The following is a 24930-nucleotide window of genomic DNA, read 5'->3' on the forward strand; positions in this document are numbered from 1 at the left end:
TAGGGAATGGAGAAGGAAAAAAGAAGAAGAAGAAGAGTCAGAAAATGAAGGCTCAAAAACATAATCATTGTATTCAAACAATAATTGCCCCTTTTAGGATTTAATTTGATGCTTAAAAGGATTTTGTCAAATGTTTTGTAGGATTTATCAAGCCTTGTAAAGGATTTAACACTTGAGCACTTAAAATGCGTTTGATTACCAATATTTTCCATGGAAAATGTGTTTTTTTCACCAAAATTCCTACTTTCATACTATTTCACTAACATTTTTTCCATGAAAAACATTTTCCTACTCTTAGTTACATGGCCATATTTGCCTCAAAATCAAGGAAAATATTTTCTTAGGAGTAAAATTTTATTTTTCAGGGAATTCGCTATCTTTTTCTCTCTCTCATCTACCCACCAATAAAAATCGAACAAGTATAATATTTTTAAGTAGAAAATTAAATCAATCAAATATATTTAATTGACAATTTCCATGCAAATAAGTTCAAGGCAATTGAATTACCTATGATTTATTTTCTTTCCATACAAATTTCATGCTTGCAATCAAACGCATCCCTAATGAAATCCTTCAAAACTTAAGAACATAAAACCAGAAATTTTGAATATGATATAGAAGGATATTTTTATCTTTTTGTGCAATGATCTTTTGTGGGTATATAGTTTTCTCAAATAATTCTAACCCTTTTGCTTTGGTGATTGATCACCTATTTATAGGCCTCAATCAATACTCCACGCATTGACGCCAAAACTTCAAGAAAAAATTCAAGACATCATCGAAAAAGCCACCAAAATTCAAACAAAAACCAGTCCTAACTACTAGCAAAAAGTGTTCTATGCGGTCACATAGAACAAACCTATGCAACGGTATAGTTTGTCCAAAGACAGGGCCCAAATGACCATGCGGCCACACGCCTTTATGGCCTATACGGTGGCATAGGTCAAGGCCTCGGTCCCCTTTTTCATTCCACGCGTGTTTTATTGATTTTTGAACTATATTCAACAATATGTTGGTCCATATTTGTGGAATTTATTCCTTAACAATGGGTAATAAAGATCTCCCATTATGCAAAGCCCTCTGTGACAACATCTTCCACGTAATTTTGGGATGACATGCTACAGGATTACTTGCATATGAGGACGAAAAATGCTTGAAGTAGCTATTGATTGCATTCCCAGGATGTCTCCTGCTGGAAAAGAATTTTGCGAATACAATCTGTATTGACGAGAACATAACCCTGTTCCAACTAGTGCTCCATAGCTCGACCATTCTTAATTGACTTTAATCTGATTTTTGCACAACAGTCGTCCAACTCTCCTAATATTCCCAATTTTTATAGATCTGCGTTACCGTGACGAGGTTCAGAATAACCACCTATAAGAATTTTGCTTTTCAAAGAACAAAAAATTGATCATTTTTCCGTTTCAATTTCAAGAAGTTCACCAATTATATGAGCATATCCAAAATCTGCTTCCTTAAAACCCATAGCTCTTTGCAAAAGCACAGAGTACATAAGTACAAGCATTTGCATTGACCAATCAGATTAATTAAAGTAAATATCTTTCATGATAGAAATACACCACTTTGCAGTATACGGAAAAGATTCAAAGGCCCCAGAGTTCAAACTTTCTAAAGACAAACGACAAGAAAGAAAAAATATTGAAAACATAATATTGGGAGGGAAAATTTTAACAGTTTGAAAAAAGGAAGAATTCAATATAGAAAAATGGAAGAAAGAGAGATACCGACCTAGACATGGCGAAAATTGGGCGTGAAAGAGAAGTGCAGAGACTAATAAGCTCAGGATGATTATTGTATCGGCCACGATCACTATCTACAGATTGCCGGTGAATAAGATTGAATCATACTGATCTCACAATATTATGTTTAGAATCCGCCACCATCAACAATAACACCATCTTCACTCAGCTTCAATCTTGGTTATGATATATAAGAAACAGAAAACAAAAAATGGTCCGTTAATTGGTAAAGATCTTTTCTTAATGGGTTTATCCAAATGAAATAACGCAAAAGAGAGAGAATTACGGGTTACACCGGGGGCGAACAATGAGAACGGAAGAAATTTGGAAAGTTCGAAGTTATGGATTAGTACCGTATGGGAATTTAGAAGTGGAGCCATATTTTAAACGTGCGTTTTGAAAAGTGCTCTTTTACACCATGCACATTATTTCAAAAAATATATTTTTAAAGGGTGATTTGATATCATTTTAATACACATTCTTTAGCCCTTGTTTGAGCCCCATTTTTTGGGAAGAATGAATTTTTGAATAGTATATTGATGTGAAATGTGTGGTTAAAAAATAAGGAAAAGTTTTGGATTTACGTGTAATATTATTTTATCGAATAATATGTGGTTAAAATGATGTTAAAATACTTTTGAAAAATGAATTTTTTCAAAAGAATGGGGCTCAAACAAGGACTTAATAAAATAATATTACACGCAAATATAAAATTTTTCCTTATTTTTTAAGAGAGCTGCTTAATGTACAAAAACAAAAACTTTACAGATGAGGGGAAGATCATCTTTTGGCATTATTTTATTTCACATGGGACCCGCTCTCATGTCACACATCTGTATAACTTCTGTGAAATATTTTCTGTACAACCAGTATTATTAATTTTTTAACCTCACATTTCTCGTCAATCCACTATTCAAAAATACATTCTTATGAAAATGATGTGGCTCAAACAATGGCATTCTTGCTCCATTTTTTTTTTAAATATATCTTTTTTATTCTTTCTTTTCAATCACACATTCTTCAATTCAATAATATTACATATAAATTCAAAAAAAAAAAATCTTCTTCTTTAAGCCCCATTATAATCTAGGAATACATTTTGAAATAATAGATTGATGAATAATGTGCTTTTAAAATATAAAAATAAAAATATATTAAAAAATTGAATTTTATGTAATATTATTTTATTGAAAAATGTGCAACACCATCAACAACGTAGCACGAAACAAGAGATTCAAGCGAAAATCTTAAGAAACTTGAAATTCGAAATCCACCAAATTATGAAGGAATAAACTCATGAAATTTTATAATGGAAAGATGAGCAAAACAACGAAATAACCTCTTATTTTTAAGGATTTTCATGAAATCCTAGTTTAAGATGATTAAAATTAATGAAAACAAAGTTTAAATAAACTAAAATTGAAAAGAATCCAAAACAAATTAAATGACAAAAATATCGCTAAAACTTTAAAAAGTAGTTTTCGAGTCCTAAACGAACTCAAATGTTTGAAATCCATTGTACATCATGGATAAGCCATGTGTATTACTTATCTCGTCCTCCTCTTTTCGTAATGATATTATGAGCTCAAATCGAAATCCAGATGTTCTCTCTGTATTATAGGGACTCTCGGAAGATATGGCCAATAGTCGATAGCATGAAGGTTTTGTTTGGAGGGCGATCGGTGAGATCCCATTTTCTTCGTCTCTTGAGTCTTGATTTTTCCCCATTTGATTAAATTCTTCTTTCATTCACTCCACCCAATCCCACTCACTTCTTCATCTTCAGAGATTTCGACAATCGAATATTGAGTGATGGTTGTGAATATGAAGAAGAAGTGGGGGTGAGATGGTGGTCGTAAATAGATGAGTTGCAAATGCCGATAAGTGAAGCTGGTGAAAAAAAAAAGTTAATTATTTGAATGATCACTGAACTTTGTCAAGTGTTACTAATTAATAATTGAACTTAAAAAAATATTTCAATAAACATTGTCATGTGTTACCACTTCATAACGAAACTTAAAAATGTATTCCAATAGTCACCAAACTATGCACTGTGTAACTCATCCATCACTCAAGTGGAAAAAATCATTAGCTTGAAAAAAGGCATCGAATTGAGTAATGGATGGATAATACGGTGCATAATTCAGTGGCTACTAAGATGTATTTTAAGTTCAGTTATTAAATAATAACAACTTATTTTTTTCTAAAATCGACATCTGTGAACTGAACAATATGATAATTCAAGTGAATGAAGCGATAGTTGCCAATGAAAGAGATATGCTAGTCGAGAATTTAATGACTCCAAATATCATTCAGAGCTAATTTAGCCTTGTATATCCTCCATTTGGGAAGCAAAACTTTTAGTTGAAAACTAATGTCATCCACTTATTTTAGATGAATATCAACAAACGATCTATTTTTTCTTCGACTAATATAGGTCTCTGATTTTTTGTTTCCTATTTTTTCATTCATTTTCTTTGGTTCTTTCTTTAACATAGGCCGGTTTGATGGATTTAATAATTGAATTTAAAAGTGTATCTCAATGGTCATTGAACTATATTAAGTGCTATTATTTAATAACTGAAATTTAAAAATATATCTTAATGATCATTGAGATAGTTCAGTGACCAGTAAAATACATTTTTTAAGTTCGGTTATAAAGTAGTAACACTCGACAGAGTTCAAAAACTATTAAATACATTTTTAAATTCAGTTATTAAGTAGCTGTTGACATAAAAAAAAAAAAAAAAAGGATTGGATCAATCTAAACAATTAGCCCAATTAAATTTATTAAATTGGACTCTATAAAAATCTTTAAAATTCGGAAGGCCCATCTCACCTTTTAAATAAATAAAATCATAAATACTCAATTATTCTTTTTAATTAAAGATAATTGAGTGGTTACCAAAATTGATAACGAAATTTCCCCTATAAATAGGATCAATGGTCCATAAGATAAGGAAAAATAAGTGATAGCAGAGAAAACGTTCATAGAGTGTTGAAAAAAACCCAAATCTGGAAGAAGAGAAGAAATCCTCTCAAATTTAAATTTGGTGAACCCCAAGAAAATCAAAATCTTCTTCAAATGGAACGAGTTCAAGCCAAGTTTAAGAAGATCAAAATATTTTTCAAATCAAATCAAATCAAATTTAAGTCCAAATCTCGAAATTCAAGTGCCAGACAAATCAATTCTTAACAAATCAAATATTCAACAAATTCTCAAATATCAGGATTCAAACCACGTGTCCTCTCGTCTTCAAATATTCAGATCATTAATCAGAGAATTTTTGAAATTACAAGAAGGTTAACATCCTTGTATTTCTCAAAAATAAAATTCTTAACGATTTGTACTTTACTACTCGAAATTCGTCGTAAATGACCATTCAAATAATTAACCCATGAAAAGATGGAGAAAGGTAATTAAGATATAGCTGGTGGTTGAGGATTCTAGGGGATTTTTGTCTCTTTTTTTTTTCTTTTTTTTTTTTCAGAAACAATGGGTATTGTGCCTATACTTACAACAGGCGTTTGTCATTTATCGAAAGGCATATTTAAGAAAAGAGATTTTCTTCATTTACCTCTTTTCACCATGACTGTTCATGACTTATAATATTCTTTTTCGTAGACAAAATGGATTCTACTATATTGTTGTATATCATAATTCGTTTCTTTTCACCAATAAGTTTTAGTGACACCATTCAACTCTAACATTTAGTTAGTAGAATTATTCCTTCCGTTCATTTTAGTCATTCAAATTGTCTAAAATGACAAATTTTAATCCTCTTTAGATAATGAAAAAAGCAACAAAAAAATGAAGGAAAAGTTGTAGCTAAAGTCTCAAATCTTTTCAAAAAGTGAAGATGAAGTTTTTCTTTTATTCCTTTTTTCTAGGTTTTCTTTCTTTTTAAGTGAGATCATTTATAATTCTTGAAAAGATTTTGGACTATAACTGCAATTTTCCTTTTAGTTTTCTTTTTTTTTTCCCCCTCTATTTTAAGAGGAGTCAAATTTGTAGTTGTTGGTCTCAAATCATTCATAATAACCCAGTTTAAACCAAAATCGTTGTAAGAAAATAAATTGCAAATTTCAAAATAATCAAAAACGGAGAGAATTGTTTTTACCCTTAAGGGCTTAAATGTTCAGCTTTCGACCTAATCACTATGTTAAGCATCTACAAATAGATATAGCTCTAAAACTACTAGAATCAACTAAATATCGTTACATAATGTATGAAGAAATTAGAGATTTCTTATGTTTTTTCTCACCTTGACGCAATAACCACAATGGTAAACTCCTCTCATTCTCACACATTATACACTAAGTACAACACTGAATAATCCAATACAGATTACAGAGATTGAAATAAAAGACGAGGAGTACATGAAACGGCAGAGGGCCAAAACACTAACACACATAATGAACACTTCAAATGAAGACAAAAGAGGCAATTTATAAGCCAAGTCAAAAGTCAAGGATCAACGGTTAGAAGATAGCTAAATGCAAGGCCAAATCTCAACTTCAACATAAGTGTAAGAGACGTGTTTCCAAGAAGTGTTTTCACAAATAATTTGGCAACGATCGGCCGAGAGGACGAACTCTACTAATTAATTGAAAGATTGGAAATGAACAATGTCAGTAAAATTAGTTTGAGACATTTCTCAACCTTTTTTCTCGAAATATGTAATTTTTCCATCATAGTGAGTTTGAATCATGCAGATAGTCCAATTACATTATAACCTTCACAAAATAGTTCAATTGCATCATGACTCGTGACTCTTGAGATGATTAAAAAGAACATTTTTAAGGGAGGGAAAAGGAAATTTCTTAATTTACCAATCAATCATTGGCACATCACGTTTACGTCCCATGACATCATGTATATTATTCTTCCAAGCCTCATAATTTGATGTAGATAATGTCAACTTGTAAGAAATTATTAGATGAGGGTATACAATGTATGGAACACAATTCCATCCATGGAAGAAAATAAAGTTGACATTCGGAATTGACAGCTGTGGCATTTACTAATTAAAATAATATTATAATCATTCACAATCAGATAGTCCATTATGGCATACAAGGTTAATCTCAATTCAAGATCTATATGCTCGTACACTACAACTGTTTAGCGTGCAAAAGATAATACTCTAATTTAGAATACTACAGTTACTTGTTTTCTCTCTTAAGTGAGGTGTAAATTTTCTAAAGTTTGAATTAAGATCGATAAAGAATTGAACAAGATGATCTAACGTAGCCAGTTTCCAAAAGTTCATTGAACATTTTGATATTATTATTGAATCGAGAACGACCAAGTTATTATAGTTGATTGATTTATAATACTTGAATAGATCATGAAAAGACTTTAAAATTATTCATTTATTTACTTGGACATTTTTACCCAAAGGTCTTGAACCTTGTGTCTATTTTGTGATGCTTATGCTAGATCATGAATATGGACGATAATATTGAAACGAAAAAATGAGAAGAAAGAAAAGGGGATAGTTGCCAAACAAAAAAAGCACATGCAAAAACAAAAGATGACTTTTTGCAATTATTCAAAAACTTTCGAGGGGCTTTTCTTTGGGCGGTGGAGCTAGATAGAGAAATATAGAGAGAGAAACCTTGTCGTCGAAGTCGGTTTGTACTAAATTAGTCAAATAATGTCCGTACGCTTTGATTTTTATACTTCATCATTAATCTAACCTCTTAATTGATTGGATAACAAGAGTTGACCAAAATCTATCTACATTTATGTTATGATTATTTGTTATAATTGGGACTTGTTTGATTTAGATAAAAAATTTCTACTTTAACCACCGCGTATTCTTAAAAAAATCGCTATTACAAAATTTATTTATTCCAAAAAAAAAAAAGGCCCAAATAGGGGCTTATTATTAACAAAAACATTATTCACGTTTTACTTATTGAATTTTAAAATATTTTCAAATGTTATTTAAATTTTAACACATTACGTTCCATCGTTCAATCACCATGCACATTTCTTTCATTAGTCACTGAACTTTTAAATGTTTTCAAGTGGTAATTGAAATTTAAAATGTTGCACTTCATTACTCACTTATCATGTTTTATTAGTAATTGAACTTATACTTTCGTCACGCTTTACTCATTGAACTTAATTCTTTCAAATGGTCACTAAATTTTACTCTTAAATCCAATTGTTCAATAATTGAAATTTTGAAGTATAAAAAACCACGCACGATGATGACACTATTCTTTCCACTATAATTATCTTGTGACAACTAGAAAAATATATATTTTGTTAGTCTTGATTAATATTATTAACTCTAACTCGAAAATTTTACTGCTTGTTTGAGATATAATTTTTTATTCTTGATTTTGGTCTACAATCTCAATTGAAATTAAAAAAAAAAAAAATCTTCTATCCCATTGAATATATTTTTGACGACTAGAAAAATTATATCTTTTTCTTTTTTTTTTATCATTACAATATTCTCGCCCTAAATTGAGGGTCTCATTATCTATTCGATATTTCTTTTATTCCACTTTTATATCTAAGACAAATCTCATAGAAAATCAACTATGCTTGAAAATATTATGAATTTTAGCGAGTGCTCGAAAATATTTTAAAGTTCATTGAGTAAAGCGTGACAGAGGTATAAGTTCAATGACTCGTGAAATATAGTGGGTGAATGATAGAGTGAAACATATTGGAGTTCAGTGATCACTCGAAGGTAATTTAAAGTTCAATCATTAATAAAATATGATAAGTGAGTGATAAATTGCAACATATTAAAGTTTAGTGATCACTCGAAAGCGTTTTTAAGTGAGTAAAACGTGATGAGAATATAATTTAGTGACTTAGCTCTTGTTAGATTTCCATTCTTCTAAAAATTTATTTTTTAAAAACTCATTTTCACTAATACATTTTTCAATAAAATAATATTACACGCAAATTAAAAATCTTTCTTTAATTTTTAATCAGACATTCTCAATCAATTTATTATTCAAAATTTGTTATTTATGCCAAAATGGGGATAACAAAGGGCTTACAAAACATTTAAGTCCCCAATCAGGGGCTATACGTACACATGACATCTCCCCTTTTCTACACAAGATCTACGTTTAGTTACCGGGTGAATCCGTAGACAGCGGGACCCATCCACGTGTCTAACCGATGACGTAATCCATTGTTTGGACACACGTCCTCATTTTTTTCAATCAAGGGCAAAAAGCAGAAAAAGTGCACAAGAGCCACGCCGTGATATTCAATAAAGCTATTTAGACCTTTTACAAGTGGTCCCCACTACTTTATCGACCGCACATTTCTTTCATTAGTCACTGAACTTTTAAATGTTTTCAAGTGGTAATTGAAATTTAAAATGTTGCACTTCATTACTCACTTATCATGTTTTATTAGTAATTGAACTTATACTTTCGTCACGCTTTACTCATTGAACTTAATTCTTTCAAATGGTCACTAAATTTTACTCTTAAATCCAATTGTTCAATAATTGAAATTTTGAAGTATAAAAAACCACGCACGATGATGACACTATTCTTTCCACTATAATTATCTTGTGACAACTAGAAAAATATATATTTTGTTAGTCTTGATTAATATTATTAACTCTAACTCGAAAATTTTACTGCTTGTTTGAGATATAATTTTTTATTCTTGATTTTGGTCTACAATCTCAATTGAAATTTATTAAAAAAAAAAAAAATCTTCTATCCCATTGAATATATTTTTGACGACTAGAAAAATTATATCTTTTTCTTTTTTTTTTATCATTACAATATTCTCGCCCTAAATTGAGGGTCTCATTATCTATTCGATATTTCTTTTATTCCACTTTTATATCTAAGACAAATCTCATAGAAAATCAACTATGCTTGAAAATATTATGAATTTTAGCGAGTGCTCGAAAATATTTTAAAGTTCATTGAGTAAAGCGTGACAGAGGTATAAGTTCAATGACTCGTGAAATATAGTGGGTGAATGATAGAGTGAAACATATTGGAGTTCAGTGATCACTCGAAGGTAATTTAAAGTTCAATCATTAATAAAATATGATAAGTGAGTGATAAATTGCAACATATTAAAGTTTAGTGATCACTCGAAAGCGTTTTTAAGTGAGTAAAACGTGATGAGAATATAATTTAGTGACTTAGCTCTTGTTAGATTTCCATTCTTCTAAAAATTTATTTTTTAAAAACTCATTTTCACTAATACATTTTTCAATAAAATAATATTACACGCAAATTAAAAATCTTTCTTTAATTTTTAATCAGACATTCTCAATCAATTTATTATTCAAAATTTGTTATTTATGCCAAAATGGGGATAACAAAGGGCTTACAAAACATTTAAGTCCCTGAACAGGGGCTATACGTATACATGACATCTCCCCTTTTCTACACAAGATCTACGTTTAGTTACCGGGTGAATCCGTAGACAGCGGGACCCATCCACGTGTCTAACCGATGACGTAATCCATTGTTTGGACACACGTCCTCATTTTTTTCAATCAAGGGCAAAAAGCAGAAAAAGTGCACAAGAGCCACGCCGTGATATTCAATAAAGCTATTTAGACCTTTTACAAGTGGTCCCCACTACTTTATCGACCTATACTTCTCTGAAACGTGCCGCCTTTAGTCAAAAGTCAACCCGATTAGTCATGCAAATATAATATTACTTTATGCATAAATGATTTGAGAGTTGTATCATACACGTGGCCGGACAGGTGTCTCCTTGGAAAACTCCAGCCTCCGATTCCAGTGGTGCCGTCGCCGGAATTTCACTGTTGGGATCTATGATTTCGGACAATTTGCAATGCAAATATTTTTCAATTTTTTCTTTTTTTTGCCAGGACTACAGCTTTTGGCCTCGTTTGGGAGTGATTTTTTACGGCAAAAGAATAATTTTTCGACCGTTATTTCACTATCCTAGTCCTAATTTTTTACTTCTTCTCTCACGAGTGCCCTCCCTTTTCTCCTAGCTATCAAAAAAATCAAACAAGCCCTTAATATATTATCTGCTTTATACTTGTAAAGTCTTTGCCATGATTTTTCTGTCTATCCATAATCCATGCACATTTTTGTTATTTTAGCAATATCTATTCGTACAATTATTTTCTGGTCAGTGATGAATAATTAATTTCTCCGATTTGAATACGTACTGTGTATATTTCTAGATATGCTCTGGGCGTCAATCAATTTTAATATACCAAATAGAGTAAGATACGTGACAAACAATATAAGAAATAATATATGATTTTAAGCTAGTAATGAAAATTTCACAAGAAGCACGAACAACCATTTAAAGAATGCTGTTTCCTTGTCGGAAAATAGCAAAAATTGCGTTAAAGAAATTGATTTAAGAGGAAATTAAGTTCAAGCCAAGCACAGAGGATTTGAAAAACATTTAAACTGAGATAAATTCATTCTTGATGAAGTTACATAAATTCATTTGCATCCAAGATATCTTGAATATCGAAATTTAACATGTTGCTGCAGTAGCTCTCTCTCTCATCTTCATGACTTGTACTGCTGCTGTTAATATAAGTTGAGCTTGAGCGCAATGGAGTTGGACTTGATGAGGGCGTTGATATATTGACGGATTGGAAGCTGAAATTATTGCTTTTATTAGATTGAAATGTTGAAGTCTGATCATCGGACGGAGGAGGATCTATGATGGATTGATTGGACGGCCCGCTGTAGCCGTAATTTTTGACTGCAGGTAGATAATCCTCTTCCCAAATAGATGGCATTAATCCACTGCTTTGCCATTCATACAGTGGGCAATTCTGTGAAAAACCTTCACCGTTTGATTGCATCATGAGTTGAGATCGATCATCTTGTAGTGGGGTTTCTAGTAATTGGCAAGGTTGGACTAACGGGGGCATTTGGTTTTGGACAGGGGCATTGGAAATCTGATTTGCTTGAACATTATTTTGTAGAAGAAAATCTTGGTTTTGGGTTTGGGATAACCTTAGCAAATCAGGGTTTATTATATTCTGCATCCCTAATAATCGTGAAAAATTAAAATGGGATGAATTGTAGAGAGATGAGTTTAGAACAGTGGATAAGTCGAGAAGATCGAGGCGAGGACTGTGAGTCACAGGATCAATTCCCATTCGAAGAAGCCTTTTCCTAATGTGGGTGTTCCAGTAGTTCTTGATTTCATTATCAGTTCTTCCTGGAAGACGAGCAGCAATGGCGGACCACCTGTACATGGTCAAGGAAAAATGATTAAAAAACCCGGCGTTGCCTTTTCAATCTCCATGTAACTTAAAAGTCAGACAAAAATTATAAACTGACTTGTTCCCCAGTATACTATGCAGTTGAATTATTGTCTCTTCTTCTTCGAATGAAAATCTTCCTCTTTTGATATCAGGCCGTAGATAGTTAGTCCAACGTAGGCGGCAACTCTTTCCACACCTCTGAAGCCCTACATAAACAAAATTCAACAAAAACTGCTGAAATTCTCAACGATGAAAAACTTTAGTGCGATATTCAAAGTGCAAAAAATTCAAAAGAAAAGTGAATATACCTGCATTCTTTGGAAGGGCTCGCCAGTTTCCATAGCCATGTTTCTGTATATAATCAATGAGTTTTTGATCTTCTTCAGGCGTCCAAGGACCCTTCTTGAGTCCATTTTTGTCACAACATGGTGCTCTTCCCATGGTGTGTTAGCTTCTGATTGAAGGGTTAGATAATTTATTAAAATTTCTGATCGAATTGGCAGAGATAAATAGAGGGCGAGAGAGAATTTGTTGGTCCGAATGTGAGGTACTTGGTTTAGGTATATATATAGAGGGGATTGGGCTATAAGAGAACAAATGCAAGTCTATAATTCGGTGCCGTCCCAGTTAATCAATGTGGCAACGTGTCCCCGTTCTAAAATGATTAATGTGAACTTAACTCACTCTCTCTGTCTCTCTCTCTCTCTCTAGGGGAAAAGTAAATCGATCTCTCTTTCTCAAACTTTGCATTTTATGGTAGAATAAATGACTGACTTGACTATTAAATAGTAAGTGCATGTTCGACTCCATTGAATTTTAATTAGTATTCTACAATTTTACCTATATTTTTCAACTTATTATTTGTATTCACAATTCATGTTTGGTAATTAAAAAAGATGATAAACATTCAAATTATCGTCAGTAGTTAATTTTAACTATATATTTAATAAAAATGTTGTGTGTACAGAAGGATATCTCACATAATTCCTCCAAACAACCACATAGGTGGGTTCCATGATGTAATAAAAAAATGCTGAAAAATCACCTATTCATTGTGAGTATTCTGTAGCATTTCTGTGAATTAAATTTCTATAATTCATAATTTTTATCAACTTTTCTACTATACATTTAATCATTTTATATTAATTCGATTAAAAATCATATTCTTAGCAAAACCAAATGGGAATTTATCCATCTTCCCTCAAATCATTTTCGTGCGAGGTGTATCTCCTTTCTTTCTGGATTCATATTAGGTGTCACCAACAGCACAAGTCCACGTACCCCCTAGACCTTTGTGTTACGGACATTTCACGGCTTCTTATCGTCTTGCATGGCTTCAAAATCAAGCCGGCTTTATTGAGCCATGTAGCGTGTCATATTGAAAAGACTATTCAGTTCCAATCTTCGAGTACGATTATACAAGGTATTGTTTCTCTCAACATGGGCAGTCTGGGATTGGAAAACTTTTTCTTTTATTTATGTGATTTGATACATACGATGATGTGGTCCTGTTTTGGTATGGTTGGAAAAATTTGGATATTATATGTTGAATAATAAATGCTTTTATAGACTTTAAGTAAGCATTAAATTCATGGAGACAATAATAGAGCTTGTTGCTTGCCAACATATGGGAGCATTTATTGCCAAAAATGATTTACATAATATATTAACTATTTTTTTTTAAACAAGATACACACACATGGGTTGGATCCCATACATGGGGTTCACCTTCATGTGAGAGCCCCTGTACAGACCTTGTGCAAAGGGATCTGTGTGGGGTCCATCCTCATGTGAGAACCCCTGTACAGATCTTGTGCAAAGGAATCTGTGCAAGAGCTTTATTCCTTTTTTAAATATCATCTCATCTTCAGATTCTTCTCCAATCAATCCCAAATTATTTACTTGTCAATATTCGAATAACAAAATTTACTTTTAATGAAATAACTTTTAAACATGATCAAATAAAAAAAGTAAGATCTCATCAAAATGAGAACACGATAACACAAAATCTTGACTAAATTCTATTTCAAATCTTTTTAGTTCAATAACATCAACTATACCTAGCAAAGTAGCAGACCTTATACGTGGCATCAAGCAATACCTCAACTGCCATCAATTAATTTGTCAAGCCTATTCTATGTCATAAATCCATAGTTTATTAATCATCTTCAATCAAGGTTATACAATAGCTTTCTCACTTTTTTATGTTTTATACAAGGAAACTGGCCAGTAGGATGTATAGAAATTGAGGTGCTAATTACTTCTTCTATTCTCTTCTGTGTCAACTTCTTTTTGTTTTTTTTGTTTTTTATATGTGTGTGTGGATCAGCATTAGATATGGTACGACTTTGACTAGAAGATCGTATTATACTATTATATATGAGGACGATAAAATGGCACTCAATTCTTATTTTCTCATTTTATCTTATATTTTTAAATTAAAAAAAATATAATGAGTAAATAAATAAGTAAATGGAGAAACGAGGCTTAAAAAATCTCGCTCCAGCACCACCTTGCCTTTCGGAAATCAACCTCTTGATGTTGCCATCTATTTATATATTCAGTTTATTTTGTATTTAAATTGAGTTTAAATTTTCAAATGTGATTTTAGATGTCTTCATTAAGTTAAACAAATAGCTAACACCAAATACTTTCATCACAAATGTCGGATATTAAGTATTTGTTATTCAGACGTATAAGATTGCATCATAAAAGTTAAGGGGGCGTTCTCTTTTCCATTTTCTAGTCGTTTTCTGTTTTTAGTTTTCGAAACGTCCAAAACTTGTTTGGTACGTCATTTCTGAAAATGTATTTTCGAAAACAAAAAAAAAATTTATAACTGAAAATGAAAACAGTGTTTTTTCGTTTTGGATGTTTTTAGTTGAAAATGTCGAAAATACTCAAAACACGGTAAAAAAAACCCGCTACAGTAAAATTCCAATTAAAACAACAAAACTTTGCCATTTTCTCACGATTCCTCTCTCACTTCACTCGACACGTTCTCCAATAAACCGCACAACGACGTCCTCCGTCCGGCAACATCCTACAATCTGACGAGGTCCTACAATCTAGCGAGCAGGTACGTAATCTTCCTCAAAACTTGCTTGGAAACCACGCCCCCCCCCCCCCCCTTTGGTATTTTAGGGTATCTTGTTCTTGCTTTCACACTTTCTAAAATCAGAATCAAGAAGGGGTTTCGCCCAATTTCAATATCCTAAGAAGACTTCTTGCGATGAACTGTGAGTGCCACATCAAATACAACACGAGTTTGTCTGAAATGTAAAGGAACAGAACTAAAATATAGAGAAAAATTACTGAGAGTTGTGTGTAAAAGATTACTGAGTTCGTCTATTTTTTTCCGAGATTTGTGTGTGAGACACTGAAGTGTATAGAAAATATTGAATTGGCTTTAATTTTACTATACGTGTGATAATTTTAGAATGTTATTCACTTAAGATTCCTATTGGACCAGTGTTTTCGTAAGTCCATTCTCTTTCTACGAATTTTATTTTTGGTTTCTTGGTGAAACTGATAATCTTGCATCTTTTAATTTTTTGGCCATTCGGTCGGATTCTGGGTTTATGTAACGATTGCTAAAGTATTATAAAGTTATGGGAATTCATCGAGGATAAATTGCGGCCGAGGAAATACTGACTGAGAAGGATGACCTATGGAAGAGGACGCATAACAGTAATATGACTTGCTAAGGAGAACACTATATAGTTATCATATGTAATTAGTTGATGAATGAAAAATAACAATAATAGCACAAGGGATTTGTTATGATGATAGAGAAAGAATAAGAAAGTAAGGTAGAATTTGGATTTTTTAAATTGTGAGTGCATGATTAATTCAATTGAATTTTAAATGAATTTGAATGAGACCTTATTACTAAAAAGTTTGAACCCCAACCTTAAGGGTCCCCCACCGCCCCGCCCCTAAAGTATCATGAGAAAGATTAAATGCGGGACGTGTCCCAACAGGCCAATGAACAAGAGTTGCCTGTACACTGATGCTCACAAAGAATCTCAATCCATATTTTAGGAATTGAACCCTCACACTGCGGTTGCCAGTAAGGCTAAGTATACCACACATTTGTTCTTTGCACCACTGCGATATGCCCCGGGGGGCAATGAGACCTTCTTACTAGTTCTTATAAAAAATGGCTAAAGTAAAACGAAAAGTGCTCCAATTTCATTTTACTGGAAAAGAAATAAAAGTATATGAGCCGATGAATTTTAATACATTATATTTGGCAATCAATGACGGAGGTCATATATATATCTACATCAGTGTACGAAATTTATTTTTTTGTCATTTTACACAGTGGATAATTGACTTGTTGCAACAATTAATGAGTTTTGAGCATTTTGAACGGATCCTGGACTTCTGGGAAGAAAAAAATGAGAATACCATCATACCTAGGATAGTCACTTATCGTGTTTGGTTTTGAAGTAAACGATTGCAGAGATTGGGGAAAGGGACAATTTTGAATCAGTTTTCTTTCCTTGTGATGTCAACTTATTTGATTTTCTATATGGAATTTGTGGTTATATTTTGGTTAAGTGATTAATATTTATTCATCTTCATTAGAGAACATGGGTGGTCATAGAGGTAAGAATATGGAAACAATGTCATGATCCGATCAAAACGAACACGTTTTTATTGGAATACTTTACGATAATGTGAAACCAGGGAAGTTGCAATGTTCTACGTTCACAAAAGACTATTGGGACAAGATCAATCAAGAGATGATTGTTGCCACAAAATCAGATTACGGGATAGAAAGATTGAAGGGTAAGTGGAATCGTTTGCATAAGGTATATCGCTTGTTCTTTGACCTTTTAGGGCATCCGGGTGTTACATGGGATCCAAATACCAACGAAGTGGATGCTACAGAAGAAGTTTGGCAACATTTTTTTATGGTATGTGTTGTAAAAGAAAATTTTTAGCATTACTTATTTATGATATCATTTTTTGTTTAGCATTTTGCTTCACTATTAATGTTAGCGTTTTTTTTTAAATTGTAGATAAACAAAAGCGACTATAAGACATTTTGGACGGGACGAATGTAAGCATTACGAATTGCTTGGAGAGATTTTTAGCAGGACTACAGCCACTGGAGGTCTAGGCCATGCTTCTACTCAGCTTCCTCCAACTTCAGAGGAAGAAAGACGGCTAGAAGATGAGTTTTTGAGCAAGGGAGTGCACGTACGTGTGGAGAATGATGACGATGAAGTTTCTAATCACGAGGGCACTAGTGAAATTACTAGTCCAAATCCTTATTCAAATATGGCATGTTTGAACATCTTAAACAACATGGAAGGAATGTCTTAACGAGATTTATATGAAAGCAATAAAGGCTTTTAAGGATCCAGATTTCAGGATGACATTTATAATAATACCAAAAATTAGGAAAGGAACTATCTTGGAACTTCTTTGATTTGCCTAATTGGTCGGATTGAGTATTTTGAACTTATAATGTAGGATTGTGTTCTTTTTATATATTGACTATGAACTTTGTAATTCTCAACATTTACTACTAGTTTTATTTTTATCAATGCAGATTTTGGTATTTATACTTGTTGGAGTATTTTTATAAATGATATGGTAAGTACATAGATGATATGAGTGACAATGATTTATTATGTATGAATGATTTTGATGCGAGGAGATATACAATGATTTCTTTTTTTTCTATCAACTTTAAATTTTATATTTTTTGATCATATATTAGCTTAAAATTGATATGTAATTTATTAAAAAAATCAAATTAATTGAAAAAAAAATTATTAATTGATAAATTTTGCAAGGATTCCAATTTTTTCTCTATACATTCAGTATTTATTATTTTATTTTTGTTGCAAGAAAAAATAGTAAATTCACCAAGTTTAAAATATATATTATCTGGTAATATATTAATCTAAAATTATTTTGTTTTACTAAATAATCAAATTAGTTGAATAAATGTCATAAAACAATTTCTAAAATTTTTAAACCAAAGGCATTTTTTAGTTTTCTGTTTTGAGAAATCATTTTTCAAATTGACAAACTAAACACGTTTTCTATAATTCGAAAATAGTCTCTCAAAACAAAAAACGTTTTCTGTTTTCAAAAATTCAAAAATGAAAACATAAGCTTCTTTCGTCATGAAATCTGCCACTATCGTGTTTTACCAGTCCACACAAATTTGAAAATTCACCTTACGATAACATGGACAAATTTGGGACATGACCGACGTACCATACTTAGAATGGGACTCAAAGTCCAAACAACAAAAATATAGTCGCTAAAGCTTTTTCTTTCGTAAATACATGCAAAAATATTATCTCCTTCAATTAATTAAGTAATTAATGAGATCAAAATAGAAACTAATGAGAATTGAAGGGAAATAGATTATGGTTCACTAATGTACACAATAACCCAAATTAAACTTAAATAACAACGTTATTATATAATTAGGACACGCGTTAGCATATGATTATGTACATATCAAGAACTTCAAAATCACGTGAACAAGTGTCTCATTCTCACATAAATTAAATATTTATTTTTTGGTCAATAATATTATTTTAGTTAAGTAAGATATGATCTCGTGTTCTCTCTGGTTACATGGAAACTTTCCCATATTAACTATCCTTAAACAAAGGATTAAGATTAATTACGACGTGCGTGCGTGCGTGCGTAATTTTAGGCTAATGCCCCCATTCTTGTTGTCAAGAAGGCAACAGTATAATTAAATTATTAATGAAATCAAGCTTAATCAGCAGATAAGAAGATTATTTAGTTTAATTTATATAATCTTATACTCGAATAAGCAATTACTTGTCGCAAATCTAAAGTTCGCTTGAAAATAAATACCAGATTAAGTTAATTACGTTCCAGAGTTGACTAAAAGTAACAGACGTATAATTTTTTAGGTGGATTACGTGTTGGTTTTTGTTGTGAGCTGTTGGTTTACTCCAACAAACATTGAATATTAATGGGTTTTAGTGGAATAACTAATTATTTTATCAAATATTTTTACTTATAATTAGATTATGTGCTGTTTTTAGATAACGAGATCCAAGGAATGTGTGGATAGTATGCCATGTTGCTATTCTGAGCCATTCCATTTATATTGCTTAAGATTTTGTTTACGTAAAGAGTATATACAGAATATAATATATAAGTCGAAGGATATACACATACTGACATACGTGTATATATATATATACACATAATTTTTTGCCATTCCATGCAATATATTCGTATGAATATTTTAATTTAGTACAGTTAAAGGAACACCTGGCAATTCGAGATGTTTCTAGGAAATATTTTACAGAAAAATAAAATACTTTTTTTCAGGTGAGATGAGGGAAAACGAAAACCTAATTGATTTTTGATCCATTCTTGATGTATGAGGAATTCTTGTAGATATTTCAGGCGATTTCGTCTTTTGTCGTAATCGATTTTGTCGTTGGTTGGAGGTCGAGATTGACATGTATAATAGTGTCAATGTCTGAGTGTGCTTCTTGAACAGATTTTAGTAAGATTACTATCTATGTCCAATGTTAACACATTGAACTTCGTTGAGGAGATATTCATATTACATTAGACATTAGATGGTTCAAAATCATTTCTGAACCAATAAGAAATAAGTCTAAAGTTAGACCTTCGTTTAATTTAGAAAATAAAATTGATTTTAGAGAGATCATGTTCCAACTTTAACACATTCAATTTCGAGAGGAAATGTTTGACCTACATTAGTTCGTTCAAAATAAATTTTGAACCTATGTTATATAAGTCTAAAATTGAACATCTATTTAACTTAGAAAATAAAATAAAACTGAATTTAGTGAGACTAGTACAACGTTAACACATTCTATTTTATGAGGCTATGATCGTGCTACACGGAAATCGGAAAATGTCTTTAAAATGATTTCTGAACCAATAAGAAATGCGTCAAAAGTTAGACGTCTGTCCAGCAAAAAAATAAAGGTTTTTTTCTGTAAGAAGAAAATTAGTCGATTCAATATTGAAAAATGCCTGGGCAAGTAAGCACTGAGATACATCAAGTGTGAAATTTGTACTGGAGGAAATGCTCGAACTTGCCATTAAAGAAGAGTTCGGATTAGGCTGATACACTTTAAAGCCTTTTGCTCAAGCCTCTTCATCTTGAATATAATCTACCGCCCCTAATAAGGTAAGGTAAATTAAAATATTTGGAGCATGAAGTCACGGATCGACCTAGATTGTTTATTGCGGGTTTATTGTTATATTCTTGGAAGTGCACTAATGATATCCCATAAGCAGGTACGATGGCAAGCTTCCCAACTTATATTGTGCCTATGTTGCATATCTAACTTGTTGATCACATGTGTGGGGAAGGCTACCTTTGGGTGTCTTGAAACCTCAAGGGTTGAACGGGTGGTCCATTACACTTGTATTTGAGCTAGGTTCGCTCTGAACGTTGCGTTATTGATTATTCAACGTTGATGGCATACATTTCGGTGGAGAAAATTTTGGGACTGCCAACATGTGGCAAATGATTGGCATGCAAAGGGAATTGGCAGTGGAAAGCTTTGAGGACGATGGAAAAGGTGCATTCGTTATGCAGTTTTGCCTACTGTATGAACATTTGTTTCAAATGGGCATGACCAAAGCATTGATTAGGAAAACAAAGAGTGGGGCATTTGTGTGGACTTATTCAACGTGCTTAATAATGCAATAGCCAGAAGAGCCGTCCACTCGAGGTATTAATGCAGAGGGTGATAATGATGTCGAATGCGACATGTATGAGTTATTGCAGGAAGAGATGCAGGGAGAACTGTCAACGCCGACACATCAGTGAGATGATGCCGCAATTGTGGAGGAATTTTCAAACCCACTAGCATTGAAGGGAGTGCAATGCATGGAGAGGCAAAACACACGTTCGCTATGAAGGATTGAATGGGGAGTGAGTTACGGACTTAGAGAATTCCCCTACACATGTGGCATAACAAGATTGCTTATTACGGATTTATTGCTGTATTCTCAAAAGTACGCTAACGATATCTTATAAATAAGTATGATGGCAAGCTATGTTGCTTTTTTTAGTTTCCTGACTGCACGTGTGGGGAAGGCTACCTTGGAGTGTCCCAGAACCTCAAGGGCCCAATGGGTAGTTCATTAAAATGAACTCTTATTACCTACGAAGTTGACTTTCCATAGACCAGCATTTCCAAATCTATTTTTATATTATTAACATTTAGTTACTTAATTAGATTTAAGGTTTGTTTGAGTCTATTTTTGAGGTCAATAGATTTTGAAATAGTGATTTTCTAGGGATTTGTAGTTTCAAAAAAGTAAAAATTTTGAATTCACATGTAAAATTATTTTATTGAATAAATATATGAATAAAATTGAATTTAAATAAAAAAGAGTTTTTAAAAAATAGGAATCAATCATGCTTATTAATGTGTGAGCTATTATTTATACATGGGTCACAGTTGTTATACCTATAAATTACGTAATATACGCGCGATAGAGGAGGTCCTACATATGTTGATTCGACATCAATTATTCAATTAGATTGAACCTATTAAATTATGCAACCCTATCTTAGGCCCATCTCTCTCTCTCTCTCTCTATGTGTGTGTCCATTTCAAAGAAGATATGACATTCTAACTCTAGTCAAACCCCCCTCTCTCATCTCTTGCAGTCATTATCTCTCGTCCGACGGTTGACTTGACTGCTGGCTGTCGAAGTGTAAACGATCGTCGGACCTTTTTCTGGACCAAAAGTCTTTGCCTCTTAATGTTGTGTTGTGCGTAGGAAACACCTATGTAGAGGGGAGATGACCAAGATTCTATAAACCATGCGTCCATGTAAAAATTGAGGTCAACAACTTCTTTTTTCAACAAATTCACCATCAGATTGTAGATATCAGAGATGTTATTCTCCTTATAATTTATATTAGAGAGATTTTTATATTGAATTTCCAAAATCACAATGCATAAGGCTGATAAATAAAAATTCAAATGTTCCATTTTCACTCACGACTTTAATGGGCTTGCCTAACCCATCGTGGGCTGTGAGTAAATCGATGGGCTTTATTAAATCCACCAATTCTCTCTGCTACCTAAATTTCAACTTTCAACCGCACATGAACGCAACACAATCTATTTAGATAGGCTTCTCCGTGATCAGCAAGCGAAGATATGTAACATAAACACAATATAAAGAGGTAGAAAGCTCTTTATTATACCTTTATATGAGTTGTCATATCAGATGGATAGGGTAGTTCTTTAGATATGTGACTATGAGCTCTTATTACTTACTATGACTTTCTATAAACCAATATTTCCAACTCTATTTTTATTATTAACATTTAATTACTTAATTAGATTTAATGCTTATTTGAGTCTTTTTTTGGGTTAATAAATTTTCAAAGAATGATTTTTTGAGAATTTGTAGTTAAAAAATTGGTAAAAATTCTAAATTTAGGTGTGAAATTATTTTATTGAGTGAATGTATGATTGAAAATGAATTTTTAAAAAAAAAGGATTTTATAGGAATCAAACAAGCTTATTAATGTGTGAGTTATTATTCATACACGGATCACGTTTATTATATCTATAAATTATATAGCATACACGTGACAGAAAGTGTCCTACATATGTCGATTCGGCATCAATTATTAAATTGGATTGGACCTATTAAATTATACAACCTCATCTTGGGCCATCTTTTCGATAATTTACTTGATCGTCGGAGTAAAAACGGTTGTTGAACTTTTTTTTTAATTGATGGCATTTGTCTTTTAACCATGTATTCTAGTGTGCAGAAAATGCTTATGTGAAGTGGAGATGACCGAGATTCTGTTGACCATGCGTCCATGCAAAATTGAGGTCGTCAACATTTTTTTCCCAACAAATTACAGACATTAGATATGTTAGAGTTGTAGGGTTTTTAATTTATCATGTGTGCCTATATATTTAATTAATTGTGTATAAATGTTATCTTAAGGTTAAGCCCAATTACAGTGATCTAACAAAGAATTAAAGTTATAGACTTTAAGATAAAACATGCCGAATAGGAAGATTCAAAACCCCAATCAAAATCAATAATCATTTAAGCATTCAAGATTAAAGATTAAGAAGCAAAACATGAAGAGATTGCACTTGATCTTTAAAATTCAAGATTTGAAATCAAGATCCAGTAATAAAGAACCATTCATAATTAAATTAAGGTATGTTCTACTTTTAATAATTCTCTTGATGATATAATTGAAAGATCTTGACAATAAAATAATTAGGTTTTCAAATTCTTGAGATTTAGAGTTTCATAAAATTATAATAAGAGCCTTACTAGAATTTCTAATAGAGAAATTTTTATATCGAATTTCTCAAATCACAATGTATAAGGTTGGTGGATAACAATTCGAATGTTCTATTTTCACTCAATGACTTTAATGGGCCTGCCTAACCCATCGTGGGCTGTGGATAGATCAATGGGCTGTACTGAATCCATCAACTCTCTCTGCTACTTAGGAGTTCAACTATCAACCACACACAAACGCAACACAATCCATTCAGATAGGCTTCTCTGTGACTCTTCCTCCGTTAAAGCACAAAAAATTGTCGTACAAATTACGAAGTTATGAATACAGCCATTCCTTGTGCGGGGAAATATCAATTATCATCTCTCTCCAATTTTTCCAGAACTATAAAAATACAGTCCGACACTACTGTATCATTCAATGTTTCTCGCAGAAGAAGCAATCTTTCCTTGAGAGCATGTGCAGAGAAGAAGAGCGGACCGCGTGGTTTTTTAACTCTTGAAGAGGCTGGTTTGGTTGAAATTTCCGGCCTCAGCAGCCATGAGCGGTTTTTATGTCGATTAACGGTGAATTTACCGCAATTTTTTTATTTTTTTTATTTTTTTGTGATTGTAAACAGATTTGAGAGGTATTTAGTTTAGGACTAACATTGTAGAACTTTTGCAGATATCGTCGCTGAATCTACTGAGAGTGATTTCGGAGCAGGAAGGATGTTCAATTGAGGAGCTGAATGCGGGGAAGATTTGTGATTGGTTTGTCAAGGATAAGCTCAAGAGAGAACAGAATTTGGACTCTGCTGTTCTCCAATGGGATGATTCCGAATTCCTAATGTAAAAATTTCCTTCCCTTTTCTTTGGTTTATCTGTTTACCAACATTACAGTCCCAGAAGTATTATTATTGAATTAAGAAAGAATATTAGGGAACGCATTTTAGCCCATTTTGGCTCTCATCAAATTAAAATTCATTTTTGTCTAACCACACGTCCTAGATAAAATAATATCTCTTCTTATCAACCTTAGTGACACATTTTAGCCCTATTTGACTCTCATTAAATTAAAATTTATTTATTTTTGTCTTCCTATCCATCATATATCCTTCAATAAAATAATCACTCTTTTTATTAACTACTCATCCTTTAATAAAATAATATTATACGTAAATTTAAAAAAATTTCCATTCTTTTTAATGATACATTCTTCAAAAAATTTACTATTCATTTTATTATAGGACCCGTTTAGTGGGGATTTTGAGAATTGATTTTTTGATCGTTAGAAGAAAAATGGGGTCCACATGTGAGAGAAAAAGTCAAAAATTACGGTTTCAATAGTAAAATAACGATCAAAAAATCAATTTTTTTGAGCAAAAAATCCCTACCAAACGGGCCATAATTTGAAAAAATGGAGCCTAATCAAGGGCTTTATCTCGTCATCCACTCTTTGCTTCTGTGATCAAAATGTTTCTTTGCCCCCTATTTGCTCATTTTTTCTTTTATTTTATTTTCTCTCTTATTTCAACCATATAATCTTTCATAAGATAATATTACAAGCAAATCGAAAATTTTCCACCTTTTTTAATCATATATTTCCTAAAAAATACTATCTCAAACATTAAAATTTGAAAAAATAAATATAAAGGGCG

At 32.1% G+C, this 24930-nt stretch overlaps 2 protein-coding genes and 2 long non-coding RNA genes across 5 annotated transcripts; 2 read left to right on the top strand and 2 right to left on the bottom strand.

Annotated features, from left to right (window-relative positions):
- Positions 1 to 489: 489 nt before the first annotated feature.
- LOC111381562 lies at positions 490 to 2123 on the bottom strand. Its single transcript, XR_002700363.1, has 3 exons — positions 2050 to 2123; positions 1753 to 1939; positions 490 to 1344 (listed from the first exon to the last, which is right to left on the bottom strand). It is a non-coding gene; the product is annotated as an uncharacterized LOC111381562 (long non-coding RNA).
- Positions 2124 to 11102: 8979 nt separating this feature from the next.
- LOC111381571 (transcription factor MYB102-like) lies at positions 11103 to 12603 on the bottom strand. The gene is made up of 3 exons (XM_023005363.1): positions 12298 to 12603; positions 12066 to 12195; positions 11103 to 11972 (listed from the first exon to the last, which is right to left on the bottom strand). The coding sequence occupies exons 1-3, from the start codon at positions 12428 to 12430 to the stop codon at positions 11201 to 11203; spliced, it is 1035 nt and encodes a 344-aa protein (XP_022861131.1). The 5' UTR covers positions 12431 to 12603; the 3' UTR covers positions 11103 to 11200.
- Positions 12604 to 14970: 2367 nt separating this feature from the next.
- LOC111381573 lies at positions 14971 to 17550 on the top strand. Of its 2 annotated transcripts, XR_002700366.1 has the most exons (3): positions 14971 to 15068; positions 16583 to 16914; positions 17020 to 17550. It is a non-coding gene; the product is annotated as an uncharacterized LOC111381573 (long non-coding RNA). The 2 variants fall into 2 exon arrangements; XR_002700365.1 differs by lacking the exon at positions 14971 to 15068 and having other exon boundaries at positions 16152 to 16914.
- Positions 17551 to 23516: 5966 nt separating this feature from the next.
- LOC111381572 lies at positions 23517 to 24252 on the top strand. The gene is made up of 2 exons (XM_023005365.1): positions 23517 to 23857; positions 23958 to 24252. The coding sequence occupies exons 1-2, from the start codon at positions 23612 to 23614 to the stop codon at positions 24123 to 24125; spliced, it is 414 nt and encodes a 137-aa protein (XP_022861133.1). The 5' UTR covers positions 23517 to 23611; the 3' UTR covers positions 24126 to 24252.
- The last annotated feature ends 678 nt before the right edge of the window (positions 24253 to 24930 follow it).

The sequence above is a fragment of the Olea europaea genome, unplaced genomic scaffold, assembly GCF_002742605.1.
Source record: "Olea europaea var. sylvestris unplaced genomic scaffold, O_europaea_v1 scaffold2333, whole genome shotgun sequence".
NCBI classification, from domain to species: domain Eukaryota; kingdom Viridiplantae; phylum Streptophyta; class Magnoliopsida; order Lamiales; family Oleaceae; genus Olea; species Olea europaea.